General features: G+C 57.4%; 2 protein-coding genes across 3 annotated transcripts in view; one reads left to right on the top strand and one right to left on the bottom strand.

Moving 5' to 3' along the window:
* The first annotated feature begins 1,271 nt into the window (after positions 1-1,271).
* Positions 1,272-13,052, top strand: LOC128116099 (long-chain-fatty-acid--CoA ligase ACSBG2-like). Its single transcript, XM_052747361.1, has 14 exons — positions 1,272-1,416; positions 1,490-1,713; positions 1,824-2,072; positions 3,898-3,986; positions 4,387-4,507; positions 5,821-5,901; positions 6,183-6,332; positions 6,417-6,623; positions 6,962-7,143; positions 8,187-8,420; positions 8,908-9,125; positions 9,266-9,405; positions 10,681-10,927; positions 12,652-13,052. The coding sequence occupies exons 1-14, from the start codon at positions 1,272-1,274 to the stop codon at positions 12,738-12,740; spliced, it is 2,376 nt and encodes a 791-aa protein (XP_052603321.1). The 3' UTR covers positions 12,741-13,052.
* A 3,138-nt stretch (positions 13,053-16,190) lies between these two features.
* The window catches only part of Mllt1 (MLLT1 super elongation complex subunit), a 44,892-nt gene continuing 40,964 nt past the window's right edge, over positions 16,191-20,118 (bottom strand). For both annotated transcript variants that reach the window (XM_052746818.1, XM_052746819.1), the window contains 4 exons: positions 18,542-18,641; positions 18,378-18,449; positions 18,209-18,280; positions 16,191-18,132 (listed from right to left, as the gene is read on the bottom strand). In XM_052746818.1, the coding sequence (XP_052602778.1) occupies positions 18,004-18,132; positions 18,209-18,280; positions 18,378-18,449; positions 18,542-18,641 (373 nt within the window). In that variant the 3' untranslated portion in view covers positions 16,191-18,003. The remainder of the gene's footprint in view (positions 18,133-18,208; positions 18,281-18,377; positions 18,450-18,541; positions 18,642-20,118) is intronic.

Here is a 20,118-nt window from a genome sequence, read left to right as displayed (position 1 = left end):
CCCTCCCTCCCTCATCTGTCAGCAAGCATGGCCCAAGAGCAGCTGCAGTGTGAATATGGGTATGTGACATCTCCCAGTTCCTTCTTTCAGTGTTTTTTGACAAATGCCCCTGAGGGAGACTCGAGATCACATGGTCATTCTAGTCTTAGTTTTTTGACACAAGGTCTTGCGTTGGCCAGCCTGTCCTTGGGACACTGGAGTCCCTCGGGCTATCAGACCAGAACCCGGAACTTTACCACCAGCTCTTTGGGGACCAGTGTCTTGGGAGCTCCCTGGCTGGTGGCAGTTAGGCATAGTCTCTTCTGCTGCACCTGTCCTTGCCCCCCAGAGCTAGCCTCTTGAAAAGGGGCATTGGGCCACATTGCATTGTGGCCCTGGCTCACGGAACACAGTGACGTCACAAGGGCTGGACTGTAGCAGGGAATGTTCTGGATTACATCCAGTCTGGGTGCTCCTTGTCTCTCTGTGGCTAGTGCCGGAGGTGGTGACAGAGCTGGACAGCAGTTGGTACTGCCCTACCAACGACAAAGCAGCGAAAGCCTGTGCAGGAGGAGACGGAGGGCTGAGGGCTTCATGGGCCCCAGCCTCTCTCAGGAAGTGCCTGGTAGCAGTACACTAGGCACAGAAGGTTCCAGAAAACCCTGTTCTCGTCTCCCTCCTTCCTACTACCCTCCCTGGGGTCTCTTGTGGTCCAGGCTACCCTTGAACTCACAAGCCACACACACACACACACACACGAGGATCTAGTTCAGTTCCCACACCCAGGTGAAAGCTGGGTGTGTCGGCACAGGCCTGTAAGAAGAGGGCCCCTGGGTGTGTCGGCACAGGCCTGTAAGAAGAGGGCCCCTGGGTGTGTCGGCACAGGCCTGTAAGAAGAGGGTCCCTGGGTGTGTCGGCACAGGCCTGTAAGAAGAGGGCCCCTGGGTGTGTCGGCACAGGCCTGTAAGAAGAGGGTCCCTGGGTGTGTCGGTACAGGCCTGTAAGAAGAGGGCCCCTGGTTCTCACTGACTCCAGGTTCGGGTGGGGAGGGGGTACTGAGAAAGACATGAGCGCCTACGACCTCTGGCCTCCACACGGCTGCACACGCCACAGGCACAGGACATGCCCTCACTCACACCCAGCTTGTTTTGCCTCCTGTACCCCCACCCACAGCTGGGTCTGCAGGTTCCCATCTTTGCTGGGCCGACTCGACCGCCGTCCACTACGCGCCCCTGAAGCCCCGACCCCCGGAACCCGTGTGACCATCCGTGTGTCCGCTCCCCGTCGAGGGCATGTCTGACCCTAACGAACAGAGCGGCGCGGACAGCGCCAAGCCCATCCTGACAGCGAAAACCATCCTGAAGACCAAGCTTTACAGCAAAGCGTTGAAGAAGGCGACAACGCAAGCCTCTCACCCCTCCGAGACGAAGGCCCCAGGTGGGGGGCCCCCTACCCCGCCCGGGCGGGCGCCGGGGCCAGCATGGGGACCTGGGGAGTCCTGCCGCTCCAGCACACTTCCGGGGACAGACAGTGGAGGAGCGCTGCTCCCAGAGGGTGGGTGGCCAGTGGGGGTCGGGCCTTGTGGAGGGGCAGGTGTGCCAGGGGAAGGATGGTACCTGTGGCCAACCATCCCGGCCGGCCTCGTCGACCCGTGGACGCGGTCACCCTGGCTCCGTGTCCTCCTTCCTGTGGGTCGTGGCATCACCCCTGGCCTTGCCCGTCCTCTCGGAGACGGTGACCTCGATCCTCCAATCCTCATGGGGGGAATGACCTCTGGGCCCCTGTCTTCCTGTCCCGGGGACAGTGACGCCGGTCCTTCTGGGAACCCCCGTCCCAGGGAGTGACCTCCCGACCCCGCCGCCGCCGCAGGCAGCTGCTACTGGACCACAGAGCGCGACGGGGAGGTGAAGCTGCGCCTGGGCAAGAACTCGGAGGACGAGCCTCCCACCACCGTGCCTGACCTGATCATGAGCGCTGCCACCAAGTACTCGCACTGCCTGGCGATCGGCTCCAAGTACAAGAAGAGCTGGCAGCTGCTCACCTACATCGAGTACTACGAGGCCTGCCGCCGCGCCGCCAAGGCCTTCCTCAAGGTACCCGCGCCTGCGCCTGCGCAACTGCGACGCCCTGCCTGCCCGCGTGTGTGCGTGTGCGTGCGCGCGCGTGGGAAGGGACCACGTGACTTGACCACTGTCTGACGCTTCACTTCCGGTTGCTCATTCGCACCGCTGAGCATCATCACACCGCCTTTAGTCACGTGGATTACTTGCCGCTCTGTGCCTCAGTTTCCCCATGTACAAGGTTCATTCTGCATATCAACGTGCATTAATGCGTGTGTACTTAGACCTCGAGGATAGCTTTACATGTTTCTGCATTACATATATATTTTATGTATTTTAATGTTGTATGTGTATAAAATGCAGAGCTTTATCAGGTCTACCACATGTATACTGAGTCATATCATACAGTTAAATATATTCATATAAATATTGACATCTAGAGTGTGCATATTCATAAATATGAAAGCCTTCACACGGGGCATATGTGTTATGTGTATACTGTATGCTTTCCTACATGCAATATATACAAAATTAAGAGCTGGAGATGTGGCGCAGCGGTTAGAACATTGGCTGTTCTAGCAGAGGACCGGGGTTCAATTCCCAGCAACCCTGTGGGGGCTCACAGCTGTCTGTCACTCTAGCTCCAGGGGACCCACTGCCCCTTCTGGCCTCTGTGGGTACATGTGGTGCAGTCACAAATGTAGGCAAAACACCCACATACACACACAAAAAAATCTTTTAAGAAAGAATGAATTCTTTCAAAAGCACTCAGTCCATGCACGACTGAGCGGGTCCTGTGTGTTTTGCCAATACAGCCATCTCCCAGGCCCCCCTTGCCCTGTCTTTCTGGCTACCTGGTGTCGTGATGGCATCTTTGTTGGTTGGTTCCATGGGAAGCTACCATTCCATCCTCTGGCGTTTGTTGAATAAATGAATTTTTAAAACGTCCACCCTTCAGATTAGGGAAGGGCATAAAAAAAGAAACCTGAAGTGACTTGTCCAGTCAGCCTGTTAAATAAGGTCAGTGATCCAGAGCCTGCTGGAGAAAGCAGGAAAAGAGCAGAAGGGGTAGGGGTGGACTTTTAAAGTGTGGTGGCCAAGGAAGGGTTCACAGACAGTAAAATTTCAACCAAGTGGGGGAAGGAGCTTTCGGGAAATCTGGGGAGGAACATACCAAGCCAAGGGCACAGAGCATGCAAAGGCCCTGGGCCAGAGGGCACATTCTCTGCAAAAGATGCAGCTTGATGGGGTGGGAAAGCATCAAAGATGGATAGTGTGTGGGTGGGTGGATGAGTGGATGAATGGATGGGTGAGTGGGTGGGTGGATGGATGGGTGGATGGGTGGGTGGGTGGGTGGATGGATGGGTGGATGGGTGGGTGGGTGGATGGATGGATGGATGGTGGGTAGGTGGGTGGATGGATGGGTGGATGGGTGGGTGGGTAGGTGGATGGATGGGTGGATGGGTGGGTGGATGGATGGATGGGTGGTGGGTAGGTGGGTGGATGGATGGATGGATGGTGGGTAGGTGGGTGGATGGATGGGTGGATGGTGGGTGGGTGGGTGGATGGATGGATGGGTGGGTGGATGGATGGATGGATGGTGGGTGGGTGGGTGGATGGAGGAGTAGAGGGGTGGACGGGTGGATGGTGAATTGACAGCATGTGATGGATGACAGGCAAGTGGATGGATGGGTAACAGAAGAGTGTGGTGGAGATGCCCTGCTTAGCATTACTACTCTGTGGTACCTGGAGCCGGTGGCCAAATGGTCGAGAGAAGGACACTGAGATTCTCAGCTAAAGATTCCTGTTAAGTCACAGTGAGGATAGCCGAGTCTCTCAGAGGTGTCTCCTCCCTCAGGTGGGCCTGGAACGCTTCCATGGCGTGGGTATCATGGGCTTCAACTCCACGGAGTGGGTGATTGCCAACATTGGAGCCATCATGGCAGGGTAAGGGGCACCCGGCCTGTCCTCTGAGGGTCTTGAGGCCTTGCCTCTGTGGATGCCAGTTGTGTTCTTTCAGTTCAGGGAGCTCACATGGGCTACAGTCCAATTTTTGACAGGGTTTGTCGATGACACAGTCTTTAGCATGCTCGTCTCTGTCCCAGACATTCTCTCCCCACCAAACTCATATATATCCTCTGGAGCCCAACGCTTATACCCCCTTTAGATATACTTTCTTATTTCCGTCAGTATCCTAGCACTGAGCCCTCGCGTTGAACAGTTGTGGAAGCTTTGAAAGGGGTTCCCCTGAGTCCCACCTCCAAGGGTGTTTGAAGACCCCCAAGAGTCCCACAGTTCCCCAAAGCCCTCACTCACTGGATCTTTAGCTCCTGAATTCTGCTTCCAGAGGCATCTCCGTGGGCATCTTGTGCAGTAACTCACCGAAAGTCTGCCAGGTCATCGCCGAGGCTTCAGAGATGGACATCTTCGTGGTGGATAATGACAAACAGCTACAGAAAGTTAACCAGGTGAGAGTCACGGGGGTGCGTGGGGTCTGGGATGCTCTCGGTAAAAGGACTGATATGGGCACAAGACCAAGCTGTCAGCACAAAGGAGATTCATTTGCCCAGAGGCACAGAGGCAGGGAATAAGGGACAAACACAGGAGACAGGGGAGGAGGGAGGAGGGGCTGGGTTATTTGTCTTGGAGGACAAAGGACTGCCTCTGGATAGACAGGAGACAGACATGGCCAATAGCGAAGTGGCGGTTTATAAAGGTAAAATGGGAAACTCCGTGTTAGAATGAGGTGTTTAATTTTAAATGAACATGTTAATTATGTAAGCCAAAGGAGGCTTCTGATTGCTGGACTTCAATACTTTGATAGCTGGACCTTGGTAGTCAGCCTTCGGAGGAGGGAGTGGCCAAATAAGGGAATGGACCTTGGTGGCCAGCTTCAGGAATGTAACCTAACGGTTTTTTAGCAAGGCAGACGGAATGGGGGGAAGGGCAAGGCCTGCCAGAGCCACATGCTTGAATGGGCTAGTAGTGCCCCTTCACTCAGGTATGTGGTACTCTCTTGGATCCATGAGGTCTGGGATGCCCATGCCTGCACCATGCACACAATAGGAGTACTGAATTTTAAAAATCCTGTGGAGAGAAATAGAGGAAAACACCAATGCCATGAATGTGTGAGTATGGGCATTTGTGCATGTACACACACAACAGAAATGAAATAAAATAGGAATGAATGGTAAGAAAAGGGGTGGGGGTGCCTCACCAGTGGAACACCTGCTTGGTATGCGTAGGTTCCACGCCATGAAATAGAAAATCAAATGGTTTAAATGCAATAATCGTGTGTTTTCACATGTTAAGGCCCCGGGGGCAGGGGCTGAAGGGCTGGCGCAGCAGTTAAAAGCCCCTGCAGCATTCTGCTGGATGCTCTTGCAGAGGACCCAGGTTCAATTCTCAGCACCCACACAGTGGCTCAGGGCTACCTGTAACTCCAGTTTCAGGGATCAGACGCTCCCTTCTGGCCTCCACATCGCACACAAGCCGTGCAGGCGCACGTATACCTACAGATGACAGAACTAAAAAGAATAATTTATATGTATACACACACACACGTATTTTTTAAAAAGAACACTGAACTCAGTGGGCAGAGCGCTCTCCTGGCTCGGATGAGGCCCTGGGTTCCACCCACACCCCCACAGAAACCATCTGTGGCAGTAAGGCCAGTCAGAATGCCAAGGTCACTTTCTAGTACATCGTGTGAGTTTGAGGAGTTCAGCCTGAGCTACAGGAGTCCCACTTCTGCTGGTGCTCACCCCATGGTGTCCTGCAGATCCAGGGCTACCTGAAGCATCTCAAGGCCATCATACAATACAGAGAAGACATCCAGGAAGTCCAGCCCAATCTATACTCGGTAAGCCCAGACAGGGGAGTCAGAGACGAAAGCCAGCCCACAGGCCCAGCCACGGAGGCCAAGCCAGGTGCTGGGTGGCATGGAGAGTCCAGAGAAGCCAAAGCGGGATTCTTCAGTGGGTGTCCTTATGTGTCCGGCATTATCTTCTCAGAGCATGTATCAAAGGCTTTCCTTCTCATGACTAATATTCCAGTGTGCAGATGGAGCTGAGGTGGCTGGGCTGGGAGGGTCTCTGGGGTAGCCTCTACTCCCCCAAAACCCATTGGACAGCCTTTCTACAGTGGAAAGGGTTCCTGGACCTCGCAGATGGCATCTCGGATGAAAAACTGGACCAAGTCATCGACTCACAGAAGCCTAACCAGTGCTGTGCTTTGGTATACAACCAGGGCACGTCCGGGGCCCCAAAGGCCATAATGCTCAGCCACGACAATGTGAGTGATGCTCCCGGGGGACCGGCCCAGCGCGGTGGCTCTTGGAACTAAGAACATAGGCTGACTTAGCCAGGTACCTTCCAGATCACATGGACCACAGCGGCCACCGTTCAGAGCCTGGAGTTCAAGTGTCCGCCTGATGGCCAGGAGATCTTTGTGAGCTACCTGCCGCTCTGCTTGGCGGGGGCCCAGATCTTGGATGTGTGGGTGGCCATCTCCGTGGCTGCAACAGTCTACTTCCCCTCAGCAGAGGCAGGGAATTGGAGCGGGCCAGCACGAGCCCCTGGCACGGTGAGCTCTGGGGGTGAGAGTGACAGTGGCCCGATGTGGGCAGCAAAGGACAGGGGGCAGGGGAGCCTTCGCTGTCTCTAGGCCAGCTCTGGCAGGTGTGAGCTAGGGACGAAGTGGCAAGAGTAGGGGGCAGGCGGCTGCAGCGCTCCCTCTGTCCCCCCAGCCTTCGCCCCCGCCTTTCTGGCCCTTGTTTCTTTTCTCCCCAACTCGGGGGCAGGGGCCTCGGTGGCGTGGCTCTGCCTGTCACCTGCGCTGTCCTCCGCCCCACGATGAAGCTTACTGCCTCATGACCCTGGTGTGCATGGGGGTCCCCCAGCGCCCCATCCCGCCCCATCCAGGGCTTCCTGACGGAGATGCTCCGCGAGGTCCAGCCCACCACGTTCTGCGGCATCCCGTGGGTGTGGGACCGCATGCTGGACAGCCTGAAGACCAAACACCTGGATGCCACCGCCTTCCGCAGGAGGATTGACCGCTGGGCCATGCGCATGGGGCTCAGCACCAATAGGAGGCGACTGCTCGGGTGCGGCGGGCGCTGGAGGCGGGGCTGGCGGGGACCCGGGGGCGGGGCTGAGAGGACCCGGGGGCGGGGCTGGCGGGGACCCGGGGACGGGGCGGAGGGGACCGGGGGCGGGGCGGGTGGGGACCTGGGGGCGGGGCTGAGGGGACCCGGGGGCGGGGCTGAGAGGACACGGGGGCGGGACGGAGGGGACCCGGGGGCGGGGCTGAGGGGACCCGGGGGCGGGGCTGAGAGGACACGGGGGCGGGACGGAGGGGACCCGGGGGCGGGGCGGGGCGGAGGGGACCCGGGGGCGGGGCTGAGAGGACCCGGGGGCGGGGCGGAGGGGACCCGGGGGCGGGACTGAGGGGACCCGGGTGCGGGGCTGGCGGGGACCCGGGGGCGGGGCGGAGGGGACCCGGGGGCGGGACTGAGGGGACCCGGGGGCGGGGCGGGCGGGGACCTGGGGGCGGGGCGGAGGGGACCGGGGGCGGGGCGGAGGGGACCCGGGGGCGGGACTGAGGGGACCCGGGGGCGGGGCGGAGGGGACCCGGGGGCGGGGCGGAGGGGACCCGGGGGCGGGGCGGAGGGGACCCGGGGGCGGGGCGGAGGGGACCCGGGGGCGGGACTGAGGGGACCCGGGGGCGGGGCGGGCGGGGACCTGGGGGCGGGGCGGAGGGGACCCGGGGGCGGGGCGGAGGGGACCCGGGGGCGGGGCGGGCGGGGACCCGGGGGCGGGGCGGAGGGGACCGGGGGCGGGGCGGGCGGGGACCCGGGGGCGGGGCGGAGGGGACCGGGGGCGGGGCTGGCGGGGACCCGGGGGCGGGGCGGAGGGGACCCGGGGGCGGGACTGAGGGGACCCAGGGGCGGGGCGGAGGGGACCCGGGGGCGGGGCGGAGGGGACCGGGGGCGGGGCTGGCGGGGACCCGGGGGCGGGGCGGAGGGGACCCGGGGGCGGGGCGGAGGGGACCCGGGGGCGGCCGCTGGGGGAGGGTGATGGGACGAATGGGGACCGAAAGGCGGGGGCGGGACAGTGGTCACACGTGGCTGCTGCTCCGCTTCTAAAGGCAGATCCACCAGCCGCTGTGCTTCGGCCTGGCCAAGAAGCTGACCTTTGACCCTGCCAGGAAATTCCTGGGTCTCAACCATTGCCAGCAGTTCCTGAACCTGGGCTCGGGGCTGTCGAGGGCCACGGTGGACTTCTTCCTCAGCCTGGACATCCCCATCTTTGAGGTGTACGGCTTGAGCGAGTGCACCGGACTGCACTCTCTGTCCAGCCAACAGGCCTACCGGCTCCCCAGGTGGGTCGGATAGGGGGGCTCCGTCTTCCCCCGGGACAGCGGCGGGTCAGGGGTCCCCGGAATTCGGGCCACCCCTGCGCCTGGTGGGCGAGGCTTCCCTTCACATTTCTCCGGGATGTTTCTCTCTGTGGGGCGGGGTGGGGGTGGGAGGAGGTGGGATTCCGGCCCCTCCCGAGTACCAAGCAGATGCAGGGTATCCACACGTGGCAGGCAGCCTCCCTCAGAGCGAGTCTGGCAACAGACTGGGAGACGGTGTCTCTGTGGACATTGCTTCAGGTTGTACGTAAGGCGAGGCACAGCAGTTTTGAGGGGTGTCTCTGTGTACCCCTGCCTGCCCTGGAACTCGCTATGTAGACCAGCCTGGCCTCGAACTCAGAGATCCACCTGCCTCTGCCCCCTAAGTCCTGGGACAAAAGGCGTGGGCCCGAGTGGTATCTTGTCCTGGTGGGGGGGCATGCCAGCCCTGCTATCCCCTCCATGCCCACAGCAGTGGGAAGGCACTTCCCAGCTCCCACACGAAGGTGGAAAAGGAGAACCAGGACGGCATGGGGAACTTGTGTATATGGGGCCGCCACATCTTCATGGGGTACCTCAGCGACAAAGAAGGCACGGAGAAGAAGGTGGACGGGCACGGCTGGCTACACACCAACGACCTGGGCTTCTTGGATATCGACAGGTTCCTCTATGTCATGGGGAATACCAACGGTGAGGGGCGTGGCACAGAGGTACAAGCTGCAGGGGACACAGGGAAGGCCCAGCGGGCTCCACCCCCTCCAGGAGGAGGGGGACGGGCTGTCCCCCACTCCAGCCCCTATAAGCCACTCGATGTGCCTTTCCTGCCACAGATATGATCACACTGAGCTCGGGTGAAGTGATCAACCCGAATCCCATCGAGGAGCGAGTGAAGACGCGCATTCCCATTGTGCGCTATGTGATGCTGGTGGGCCAGGATGCCCCGTACCTGTGCGCCCTCCTCACAATGAAGGTACCCCCCGGCTCCCACGAAGCAAGACTCTGACAGTACGGAATGAGGATGGGCTAGATGGGAGTCATTCAGTCACTTAGTCACAGTTTTAGTGGCTTTTGTCACTGTGATTCACACCTAACCAGAAGCGATTTAAGAGCCAGGGGAGATGTTCCATGGATAAAGTGTTAACACACGTGTGAAGCTGGGCATGATGGGGCTTTATAATCCCGGTGCTGGGGAGACTGGCGAGTCTCCAGGCCAGTGAGAGACCTCACCTCAAATTAAAGGCAGACAGTGCCAGGGGACCACCACCTAATGCTGACCTCTGATTTCCAGTCATCATGCACACATGAACGTGTACACAGACACGTACACACAAAATTTGGTTTTTCAAGACAGGGTTTCTCTGTGTAGCCTTGGCTGTCCTGGAACTTGCTCTCCATGTAGACCAGGCTGTCCTCAACACAGAGATCTATCTGCCTCCGCCTCCTGAGTGCTGGGATCAAAGGTGTGCGCCACCACCTCCCGGCTTACTATTTTTAAATTTTTCTTATTATTATGGGTATCTGTGTTCATGTACCACAGCACCTGTGTGGAGGTCTGAGGAGTGTGTTCTTTCCTCCCACCTGTACACAGTTCGAGAGATGAAGCTCACATTCCTCAGCCTGTGAGGCCTTCACCCCAAGTCACCTCGCAGCCCTGCTTTCTCCAGGGATCCCTGCCCACATGCAGAATGGGCCTTTTCATCTCAGTTAAGCCTCTGGAAACCCTGACAAACTCAGGGGTGTGTTCTCACAGTGACTCAAGATCCTGGTCCACTGACACTGAAGATGTGCCCTGAGGCAGCTTTCATGTGGAGTCACACCACAGCTCCAGTTGTTGGTTCTGGGGAGGAGTGTAGAGTGTCCGAGTGTGTAGAAGAATCTAGTTTTCCCTGTAGACCGGTGTCCCTCAAAGCATGGACACAGGGCCATTGGCATCAAGGTACCAAGTTGAAGATATCAGTCAAAGCCTGGTTGAGGGGAAGATGGGCTTGAGAGCTGTCTCAGTGGGGAAGGGCGCTTTGCTGCCAAGCCCGACGACTTTTGAGCTCCATACCCAGGCCCCACATGGTGGGAGGAGAATCGAGTCGAGTCCCAGATGCCTGCTCTACAGGCTGGCGTGACCTTTGAGCTGCATGCTCTGCCCCTCCCTGGTGGGATGCACTGGCACGTGTAGCCTGGAGGACCCACGTACCATGGGCATGGCCCCTGAAGGATGCTTACAGAACACCAACTCTGCCTGCCTTTACAGTGCCAGATTAATCCGGAGACTGGAGAGGCTCGCAGTGCCCTGACCAGTGAGGTTGTGGCCTGCTGCCGGAAGATGCGGAGCCAGGCCACCTGGTTGGCAGATGTCCTATACAACCGTGACCCCGTGGTCACAGAGTTCATCAGCCAGGGCATCCAAGACGTGAATGCAGAGGCACCCTCGGAAGGCACCAAGATCATTAAGTGGGTCATTCTAGACAATGATTTCTCTGTTGGCGGCGGGGAGCTTGGTGAGTTGATGGCAGTCACAGGTGGGCCATGGACCCTCTCAGCCTCCTAGCCCCAGGCTTCCACTGAGTATGGGAAGGGTCTGTGGTCACGTGGCTTTAGCTGATTTTTGCAACAAAACACATTTAAAACAGGTGTGGTGGTACACATCCGTCAGCCAAGTACTTGGGAGCCAGGCAGGAGAATCAGGAGTTCAAGGGCTGCCCAGGATACAGAGAGAGTGAGACCCTGTCTCAAAAACAAGCCTGGGGCCAGGGAAACAGCTCAATCTGTAAGGATGCTGACTGCACAGTCATGAAGACCTGAGTTTGATTCCTCAGAACCCATGGTACAAACAAACAAACCATGGGCATGCTGATGGCCTTTTAAAATTTTTTCCTTTTATGTGTATGTGTACTGCCTGAATGTACGAATGTTTACTATGCTTGTCCTGTGCCCACAGAGGCCAGACGAAGGCATCAGATCTCCTGGGACTGGAGTCACAAGTGGTTGTGAGCTATCATATGGGTGTTGGGAACTGAACCCAGGCTCTGCAGGAGCAACCGGCGCTCTAACCACTGAGCTGTCTCCCAATGCTGGGGAGGCTGAGACCGGAGAATCCCTGGTCTTCCCTGGACCATCAACCCAGACTACTTGGCCAGCACCAGGCCAATGAACGATACTGTTTCAAGGGGAGCGGGGTAGGCAAGAAGTAGAGGCTCACGCCTTTAACCATGCACTCAGGAGGCAGAAGCAGGCAGGTCTCTTGAGTTTGAGGCCAGCCTGGTCTAGAGTGACTTCCAGGAGAGCCAGGGCCACAAAGTGAGACCCTGCCTTGAGAAAAAACAACATAAAACACGTTGGGAGCTCAGGAGATGCTCGGTGGCCATGGGAGCTTGTGCATGAGGACCACAGGACTCACCGAAAAAGCTGGGTGTGGTGGTGCCGGTCTGTTACCCCATGCTGTGGAGGCAGTGAGAGGAGGCTCCCTGGAGCTTGCTGCCAACCAGCTTAGTTCAAGGTTGAGTGAGAGACCCTGCCTGAGAGTGATGGAACACGACATCTAACACCCTACTGGAGCCAGATGAGCACACACACTCCCACATCTGGAGCTGGACAGATGGCTCAGAGGTTAAAAGCACTATGCTGCTCTTGCAGAAGACCCAAGTTCAGTTCCCAGTGCCCCCCACACAAACTGGGCAGCTCACAACCACCTGTTAACTCCAACTACGGGGATCTGATGCCCACTTGTGGTCTCTGGGGGCACTGCAAGCATATGCACACCCACGGACACATAGTTCAAAATAAAATCTTTAAAAACATCTCCCACATCCAAGCCCTACTTGTATAAAATGTGGTGTGTTGAACCCAACTCCAACACTTTCCTCTCAACTGAAGATGGGCCAACTCCAGACATAATTCTTCACTTTTTGGGGTGCAGAGGCAGCATCTGAGTGTTAGGTTCTGGAGTGGAATATAATAACCCACAAAATACAGCCCAAGGCTATTTGGAACGCAGGTCCCTGAGGTGGCATCTCCATGCCTACATTTTATCCACTGCCCCTATGAATGCAGGAGAGAACTCACGGGGTGTCTTGGAGTGGGTTTCTACTCTCCAGTTTTCTCTCCTACCCCAGTTCCCATGCACCTCTAACATGCACTCGGCCCTCTGACGGCTCAGGCTTCTAAGAGGGGATTCTGGGGGAGGAATTCGAGGAGGCTCACCACAGCCTTGCTTCCATCACAGGGCCCATGTCCAAGTTGAACAGGACCACTGTGGTCAAGATATACCAGGAGGAAATCGAGAAATTCTATGAGAGGACTTCGAGCTCTTAGCGGCCTGTGCACCCCAATCTTCGCCCAGGTGCTGATAGTTCGTGTTTTACATCCTGCTGTCAAGGAACGATTTCTGCAGTGGGGAAAGTGTTCTTTGTGAGGGCCTGGGTGGAAGGCTCTCTAGTGTTGGGATCTGAATTGTAAAGGAATAATTAAATGTGTTCACTAAAGTGGTGGATCTCACCCAGGGGTGATTTTGTCAAGGGACACTGGGTGACATCTGGCTGTCATGACTGGTGTGAAGTGGGTGGAGGTCTGGGACACTGCACAGCATGAGCCAGGCTTCATGTTGACCCCTCAAGCAAGACTCCCAAACTGAAATGGCTCCCACCTCAGACTTCATTCTTACGTTGAAAACTGTACTTTCTTTTTGTCGCAGTTAGTCTGGAGCCCAGGCTCTACACTAGGGGTAGTTCTTAGCCACCCCCTCCCCAGCCCCTCACTGAAGGATTCTAGGCAGAGATCCACCCTGACCACACCCCCAGCCCCTCACTGGGGGATTCTAGGCTGAAGCTGGAGTTATAGAGGGTGATGAGCTGCCACATGGGATGCTGGGAAGAAAACGTAGCAGCTCTCCTAACCACTGAGCCACTTCTCCAACCCACTTATTTATTGTACTAAATGAGAAACTGAGGAATTACTGAGACCTAGAGTTCTCCTTGGAGACAGTGAAAATCAAGGCAAACAAAGGGGCCTGTGAGCAGCCACTGGCATGGAATTGAGTGGGCAGACTCAGATCTCACGCTGTCTTCATCAGAACCAGCTGGGACTGACTACAGCGATGAGCTTGAACTCTTTGTTCGTTTTTCAGAGACAGGGTTTCTCTGTGTAGTCCAAGCTGCCCTTGAACTTGCTCTGTAGACCAGGCTGGCTTCAAACTCACAGATCTGCCTGTCTCTGCCTCATTAGTGCTAGGATTAAAGGCGTGCAATGCACTCATGATGGCATGTGCTGGAGTAGCCAGCTCTGACGGGGGTAGAAGGGACCACAGGGGATGTCCTGTCAGCTGAGGCAGCCTGTGCACAGAATTGGCAACAGAAGAAATGGAGCATACCACCTGGTGTCCTGTAAGGCTCATTTAAAATGCAGGAAGAAATGATACTCAGAACGTTTCCTGAGGCAGTGTCCACACGTTACCAGTCACGATTGCTAGGGAAGGGGGAGGCTGCAGGGGCCTCCAGGGACACTGCTTTGGAACGGACACCCAAGCTGGGGTGGGCTCACTGGTGACACAGTCCAAGTACCCCCAGCAACCTTCCTGACTCTAAGCCAGCTGACAGTTACCCAGGAAGTCGTAACTACCAAAGCGCACGGATCCCGTTTCTGGCTCCCAGTGTAACCTGTAAGTTGGAAGCCACTTACATCTTCAGGAGAAAAAAGGCTGAGTACGGACAGTTCTTGTATCTATCTGTCTGGGTGGAGATGACAGTGGACACAGACAATTGCAGCTGTCTAGACCAGCATCAGGCAGGGAGACCTCTGGTTCACACTGCCACTTGAAGAAAACACTTGAGGCTGGTAAGATTTCAAGGAGAGGTTACGACAGTCCAAACAGCATAGTGTCATTCCGGTATGGTCCTGCAGCTGTGTCCCAAGGTAGGTGACACTGGCAGGAACACAGGAGGAGAACAGAGTGAGGCCGGGGAGGGGTGGCCTCCAGGGAAGTAATCACACTCTCATGAGAACATGAACTTAGCACACACTACCATGGGCCGCTATCAGCGGGCACTGCGCTCATCCGGTGTGTACAGAGCCCTGGGCTCCCGTTCCCAGCACCACGCAGACCGTGTAGGGGTGCATACTTGTCAGTCTAGCATTCAGGAGGTGGAGGAAGGAGGATCAGGAGTTCAAGGCCAGTCTGGACGACACAACACTGTCTCAAAACAAAACTACTGTAACAAAGAATGACTGCTAGGTCAGCGGAAGGCAGGCTGCAGTTTGAACATGGTCTGTCCTCAGGGACACTTTTTTTTTTTTAAATTTTATTTTTCAGTGACACTCTTGCAGAGCTTGGTCCTCCATGGCTGTTGGTAGGTTTGGGGATTCTGGGGCCAGAGCCCTCAAGAGTGGCTTTTGTGGTAATGTGTTATGGGAACTCAGACCTTTCTCTTCATGCATGCACCTGCTCTCCAGCTACTCATGGAATATAACAGGAGCCAAGCTGGTGCAGCAGCCTGACTGGAACTCACTTTCTGAACTGCAAGCCACAAGACCTTTCCTTCTTTATAAACTACCCAGTCTCAGGTAATTAGTCATAGAAAAAGACAGGATTCTTCAGTGATCCAAATTTCCAACAAATTCTGGTAAGTTTAATGAATTCAAACTTTATGTGCATACGTTTTTAATAAAAACTGTATGCACATGTATGCCTGTGGAGACCAGATATCAAACCTTTGTTCCTCCTTGGAACTGTCCTCAATCTTATTTTTTTTTTAAACACAACAGCGTCTTACTGAACCTGGAGACAGTCACAGACCTCACTGGCTATCAGGGAGTCCCCGTGAACCTCCCCTTGCTTCCTTGCTTGCAGAGCGTGGGGGGTGGGTTTAGGGGGTGCAGAGGGCTCCGTGGTGATGAGTGCTTGCTGCTCTCCCACGATCCAGATCCACATCCACGTTCAGTTCCTAACACATCACGCAGCTCACAATGACCTGCAACTCTAGCCCCAGGGGACCCAACGCTGTCTTCTGGCCCCCACTAGCACCTCGCAACACACACCACACACACACACACATACACACACAGTTACACACTTAGCTGTGGATTCTGTGGATTCTCGAATGGAACCCAGGTCCCCAGGCCCATGCAGCGGTTTTCTCCACATGTCTCCTAGCCCTCAAAGTTTTGGGTCGCCTATGAACCCCTGCAGGCTCCTGCCCCACCTGAGGTGATGGTAAGCACTGGAGAGTGGGCAGTATCTGACAGCCACCACACCAACAGCGTTCTGGACAGGGTCTGGCAGGCAGTGTCCTCATGAGTCAAGTGGTAGTGTCGAGCCCTAGAGGCCCGAGAAGAGTTCATTTTCACTGATGGCAGGAACCCCCAGCTACCACCTGCTAACAGGACTCAAGAGGTGGCTGCCCCGAGGGCATGGTAGCTGAGGGTGTGGGCTTGTGTGTGCCACTCACGACGTTCCTGACTCTCTGGGTAGAGCTCAAGTCTGTGAAATGGGCCCAGCGGGGGGGCACTAGAGGCTCATAGGCTCTGCCAGGGTGCAGGGACTGGGAGACAAGCACTTGGGAGTCCCTGCAAAGGGTACCCTTCCACTCCACCCCCACTCCCCACCTCTAACCTCCTGTGGCCCATCCACCCCTCTGCAACTACAGGCTATTTGTAACCAGCCCTCAACAGCTGCACCAAGGGAATGGCACGATTGTGGACAACCCCCTCCCTCAGCCCAGGCTCCTGGTGTGGCTCTACTCCGGACTGAATCAAAGGTGGGCCACCCACTGCTCCCATCTCACTTTATTTTCTATAAAACTCCTCCATAATTTCACAATTTAACAAAAAGTTTAAAATGTGGGACAAACAGCCCTGTAGCTCATTACAAACACGGCTCTCTTTGTCCCCCTGTCCAGGGCTCGTCTGGGCCGTTGACGTGTCCATTCCTGGAGACGCGTCTTGTGAAGCCCTGGGGAGGGACAGGTATCCGATACCTTTGCACCCAGTGTTGTGAGCTGGTTCGGGAGGCTGCAGCACAGGGACTCACCGGGGGCAGTCCTGGTGCCACCCCTTCCTATGGACTAGTCCCTAGAGCCCTCAGGGCTCTGGATGCAAGCTACTGCTTTAGGCTTCCAGACAGCCAGCATGGGCCCCAGAGTGGCTCTGGAGGACAGCGGTGTGACCTTCCGGCCAGAGGAGGTAACTGAGATGGGTGCTTCCAGGAGGGCCTTGGAAGCATCTGGAAGGGCTGGACACCAAGGCCCAGGGCAGCAGGAGGGCTGGGCCACTGGCGACCGCAAGAGGAAGAACAGCACCCTGGGCTGAGGCTGTTTGGGACCCTGGCGCACTCCATGTGGATGCCAACGGCTGCCACGATGCCAGGGCCTTCTGACCAAAGGCTTCGAGGCTACAAAACGCCTGGTGGAGAGTATTGTCGGCCTGTCTGGGAAGAGGTGTGGAGCCCAAACCCTGCTTCCTCTCAGCTGGAGGGAGTGGGAAGGGGGGGCTGCAGGGGGAGGCCTCTCCTTTCCCAGGGGGTAAGGGAAGCCTTAGAGGCTGGGATCTTCCTGACAGGGAGAGGAGCTGGGAGGCCAGGCCTCCAGGGTGAACCCACACTGGGGAGGAAGCAACATCAGAGCGGCACTGTGAGCCAGCTGGGCTCAGGCCTCTTTCAAACACCTTGGCTGGGGCACAAACACTGACAACGACTGGAGGGGTGGGGGGGCGGGGTACTCCAGGCTCAGGCATGGGAGGAGGGGCTGGCTCGGCCCTTGGCAGTTTATAGGGCACAGGTCCAAAGCCTCTCGGTCGGGGACAGAGGCAGTCTGGGGCTGGGCCTGCCTCACACACACCGTCCTATCATATTTGGCAAAAGCTGATGTTTTCAAAGTTCAAAGACTTGATCAGCGAGAGAGTAGAGGCGGCGGCCCATGGGGAATGGTGGCCCAGGAGCTCAAGCACAGCCAGCCTTGGAACTGTGGGTGCTTGGCTGGCACATGGCTACAGAGGTGGCCCTTGGGAACCCAAAACTGGTGCCCATCATAGTGTTCACTGGCCTGGGGCCACGAGAGGCAGTGGCATCCTGGGATCTAGAGGGGAGATCCTCTGTGCCTCCGGCAGGGGTTGGCGTGAGCCTCCCCAGCTGCTGGACACACCCAGAGCATACACAATACACAAGGCTGCTTGACAGGACACCAGGCACAGGCGTCTGCCGGGCAGAGCCAGGTGTCCATGGCCAGCCCTGGCTATGCTGACAGACCTCGAGGCTAGGAGGCAGGCCAGCAGAGGGAGGCCTGTGAACTGCATGGAAGACTGTGGTCACCCTAGCCACTCAGAGAGGCCCAGGCAGTGACCTGCCACTCAGCCCCACCCACAGTGGAAAACTGGTAGAATGAATGAGGGGCTGCAGGCCACATGTGTCCTGTGTCACCCCCTCCCGTGGAAGTATGGCCGGCAGCCCCTTTATCACCAACCACTGAGGGCACCGGGGCACCATGGCGAGCTGGGGGTGGTACCGGGAGCGGGAGCCATGGCGGGCCAGCCCTCATGCCCAGCCCCTCCCGTGCCCATGCCCACCGTGGCTCCACAGTGGCGGCCGGGGTCATGTGGCCACGGCCTCCAGGCAGCTCTGCAGCTTGCGAACGGTGCTCTCGTCCAAGGAGAAAAGGTCAAAGTCGAAGGTGGTGTTGGTGACGTTGAAGTGGCCAGTCTCCTCGATCAGGTTGACAATCTGTAAGGTGGGTTTGGTGGACTCAGGACCAGAGCTGGATGCCCATGCCCAGGCCTGGGGGTGGAGGGCGCAGTACCTGCTGCAGCACATTGCGCTCGCGCAGAGCCATCAGCCTCCGGTGCAGCTCCACCAGCTCGTCCGTGTAAGCCTGAGCACAAGTGTGTCAATGGGCTGGGGGCACTCGGGTGCAGCACAGCTCAAGGCCCCACCCACACCCACACCCACACAGGCCCACACACACCCACCTTGTCGTAGGTAGCCTTCTTCAGAATCTTTTCAGGTTTGCTGCAGGGCTCAGGGCTCCTCCGGCCGGACACCTGCAGGGACCCCAGACCTGTGAGCTCCAGCATGCCCCCGCAACCCTCCCAGGATAGCCACAGAGTCCGGCTCAGAGCCTGACCCCACTCACCTTGCTGCTGGGAGGGGGTGGCTTCTGGGGCGGCGGGGGCTCGCGGCCAGGCAGGCAGGAGTCAGCACTATTGTCGCTTTCGCTGTCGCTGAAGCTCAGTCTACAGAGTGGACGGTGGGGTTAGGAGTTGACTCGGGGTGCCCTGTGCTCGTGCCGCCCTGCCTTCACCCCGGGGAGGAGCTGCCCAGCGCCGGGCTCCAGGGCTGTCTGGCCTACCCCTAGCTGCTGCATAAGACCCCACGCTGACCCTGAACACTCTAGTGATCAGCTCTGCTGGCCTCCATCCTCAGCAGGCGTGTGTGTGATGACGGCCAAAGGCCCCGGAGCAGGTCTCAGCCCCTGCCACAGTCCTGCTATAGCCCCTCCTGCAAAGCAGGCTGCGCCAAGGCCACAAAGAATGACGTCCAACCCGAGTATCCAAGTGACAGACACCCTTAGCTCACAGTAGGGAAGGATACTGAATCACATGATACCATCAGGTCTCACTGACTAGACAACACGTCCCAATCCACTCCTGGTTCTACTGGATCAGTAACAGGGTATGCAGGAAGCTCCTTGAAGACCCCAGGCTAGCATGGTGGCCACAGCAGTCTCCTGACTCACTCAACAGCACTCCTTGGCTCCCATAGGCCCCAGCTTTAGTTCTTCCTGCACCGTGTGGGCTCTGAGGTCAAACCCAGGTCCTCAGGCCTGGTGACAGGTGACTTTAACCACTGAACCACCTACCAGGACGGCACTTCCTCCTTCAGCTCCCAGCTGGTTCTGCCCAGGGCTCCTGCTGAGGCCGCATGCTGGGCTCCGGGCCAGGCTGTTACCAGGCAACCACAGCCTCAGGATCCCCTCACTTCTGCCACTTTCTGTACTCAATAGGTGGTACCTGGGGATGCTGGAGCTCAGCCCTCCTTAGGCAGCAAGGCAAGACATGGAGCCTTGCCGACACCGTGTGTATGACCCTACCTGACAACAGGGACAATCCCAGCCCTTCACAGACACACTGAAGATGATGTCTCCACAGGACAACCACATAACCATGACCCTTTGGATGGGACTGTGTGACTCTCAAGAATCTGCTTCCCCTTTTCTCAAAGGGTCAAGTCTTCCCTGAGAGAGCTAGGCCTGAATCTCATGGCTCTTGGGTGTATGGTGCCCCGTGGGTGGGTAGGGCTTGACTCACTGTGGACAGGCAAAGGCTGTAGCCCTGGACGACAGGGAAGGGACCCTCGCCAGCATGTGTCAGACTTCCCAGGACCTCTCTACAGTGAACTCTTAGGTACACTACCCTAAAGCAGGGCCACTGGAGCCCTGAGTTGCTGTGCCGTCCCCAGCCCGGCCTGTCACAGCCCGGTGTTCAGCCTGTCGGAGGTCTGGGAAGGAGACCCCAGGTAGCTCTCCTATTTCAGGGACCCGGGGTAGGGACATGCTCACCATGGGAGAAGGCTGCCCCAACCCTGGCTCACCTGGGGACCCATGCCTCCCACTCTCCAGCACACCTCTGCTATGCCCAGCTCTCCCACAGGCAGCCAACCTTAAGCCAGGGTGGTGGATGCCATCTAAGGCCATTATGAAAAGGATAGCCT

This window comes from Peromyscus californicus, unplaced genomic scaffold (assembly GCF_007827085.1).
Source record: "Peromyscus californicus insignis strain IS unplaced genomic scaffold, ASM782708v3 Scaffold_1__1_contigs__length_55948999, whole genome shotgun sequence".
In the NCBI taxonomy this organism is placed as follows: domain Eukaryota; kingdom Metazoa; phylum Chordata; class Mammalia; order Rodentia; family Cricetidae; genus Peromyscus; species Peromyscus californicus.
Note: the sequence above shows the minus strand (reverse complement) of the source record. Positions and strands in the feature narration are given on the sequence as shown.

What these genes read in the sequence shown, in the direction of transcription:
- LOC128116099 (XM_052747361.1), top strand. Translation starts at nt 1,272, where the DNA reads ATGTCTGACCCTAACGAACAGAGCGGCGCGGACAGCGCCAAGCCCATC. An exon ending in AGCTACAGAAAGTTAACCAG is followed by an intron (nt 4,508 to 5,820) that starts GTGAGAGTCACG and finishes GGTGTCCTGCAG; the next exon opens with ATCCAGGGCTACCTGAAGCA. An exon ending in CAGCACGAGCCCCTGGCACG is followed by an intron (nt 6,624 to 6,961) that starts GTGAGCTCTGGG and finishes CGCCCCATCCAG; the next exon opens with GGCTTCCTGACGGAGATGCT.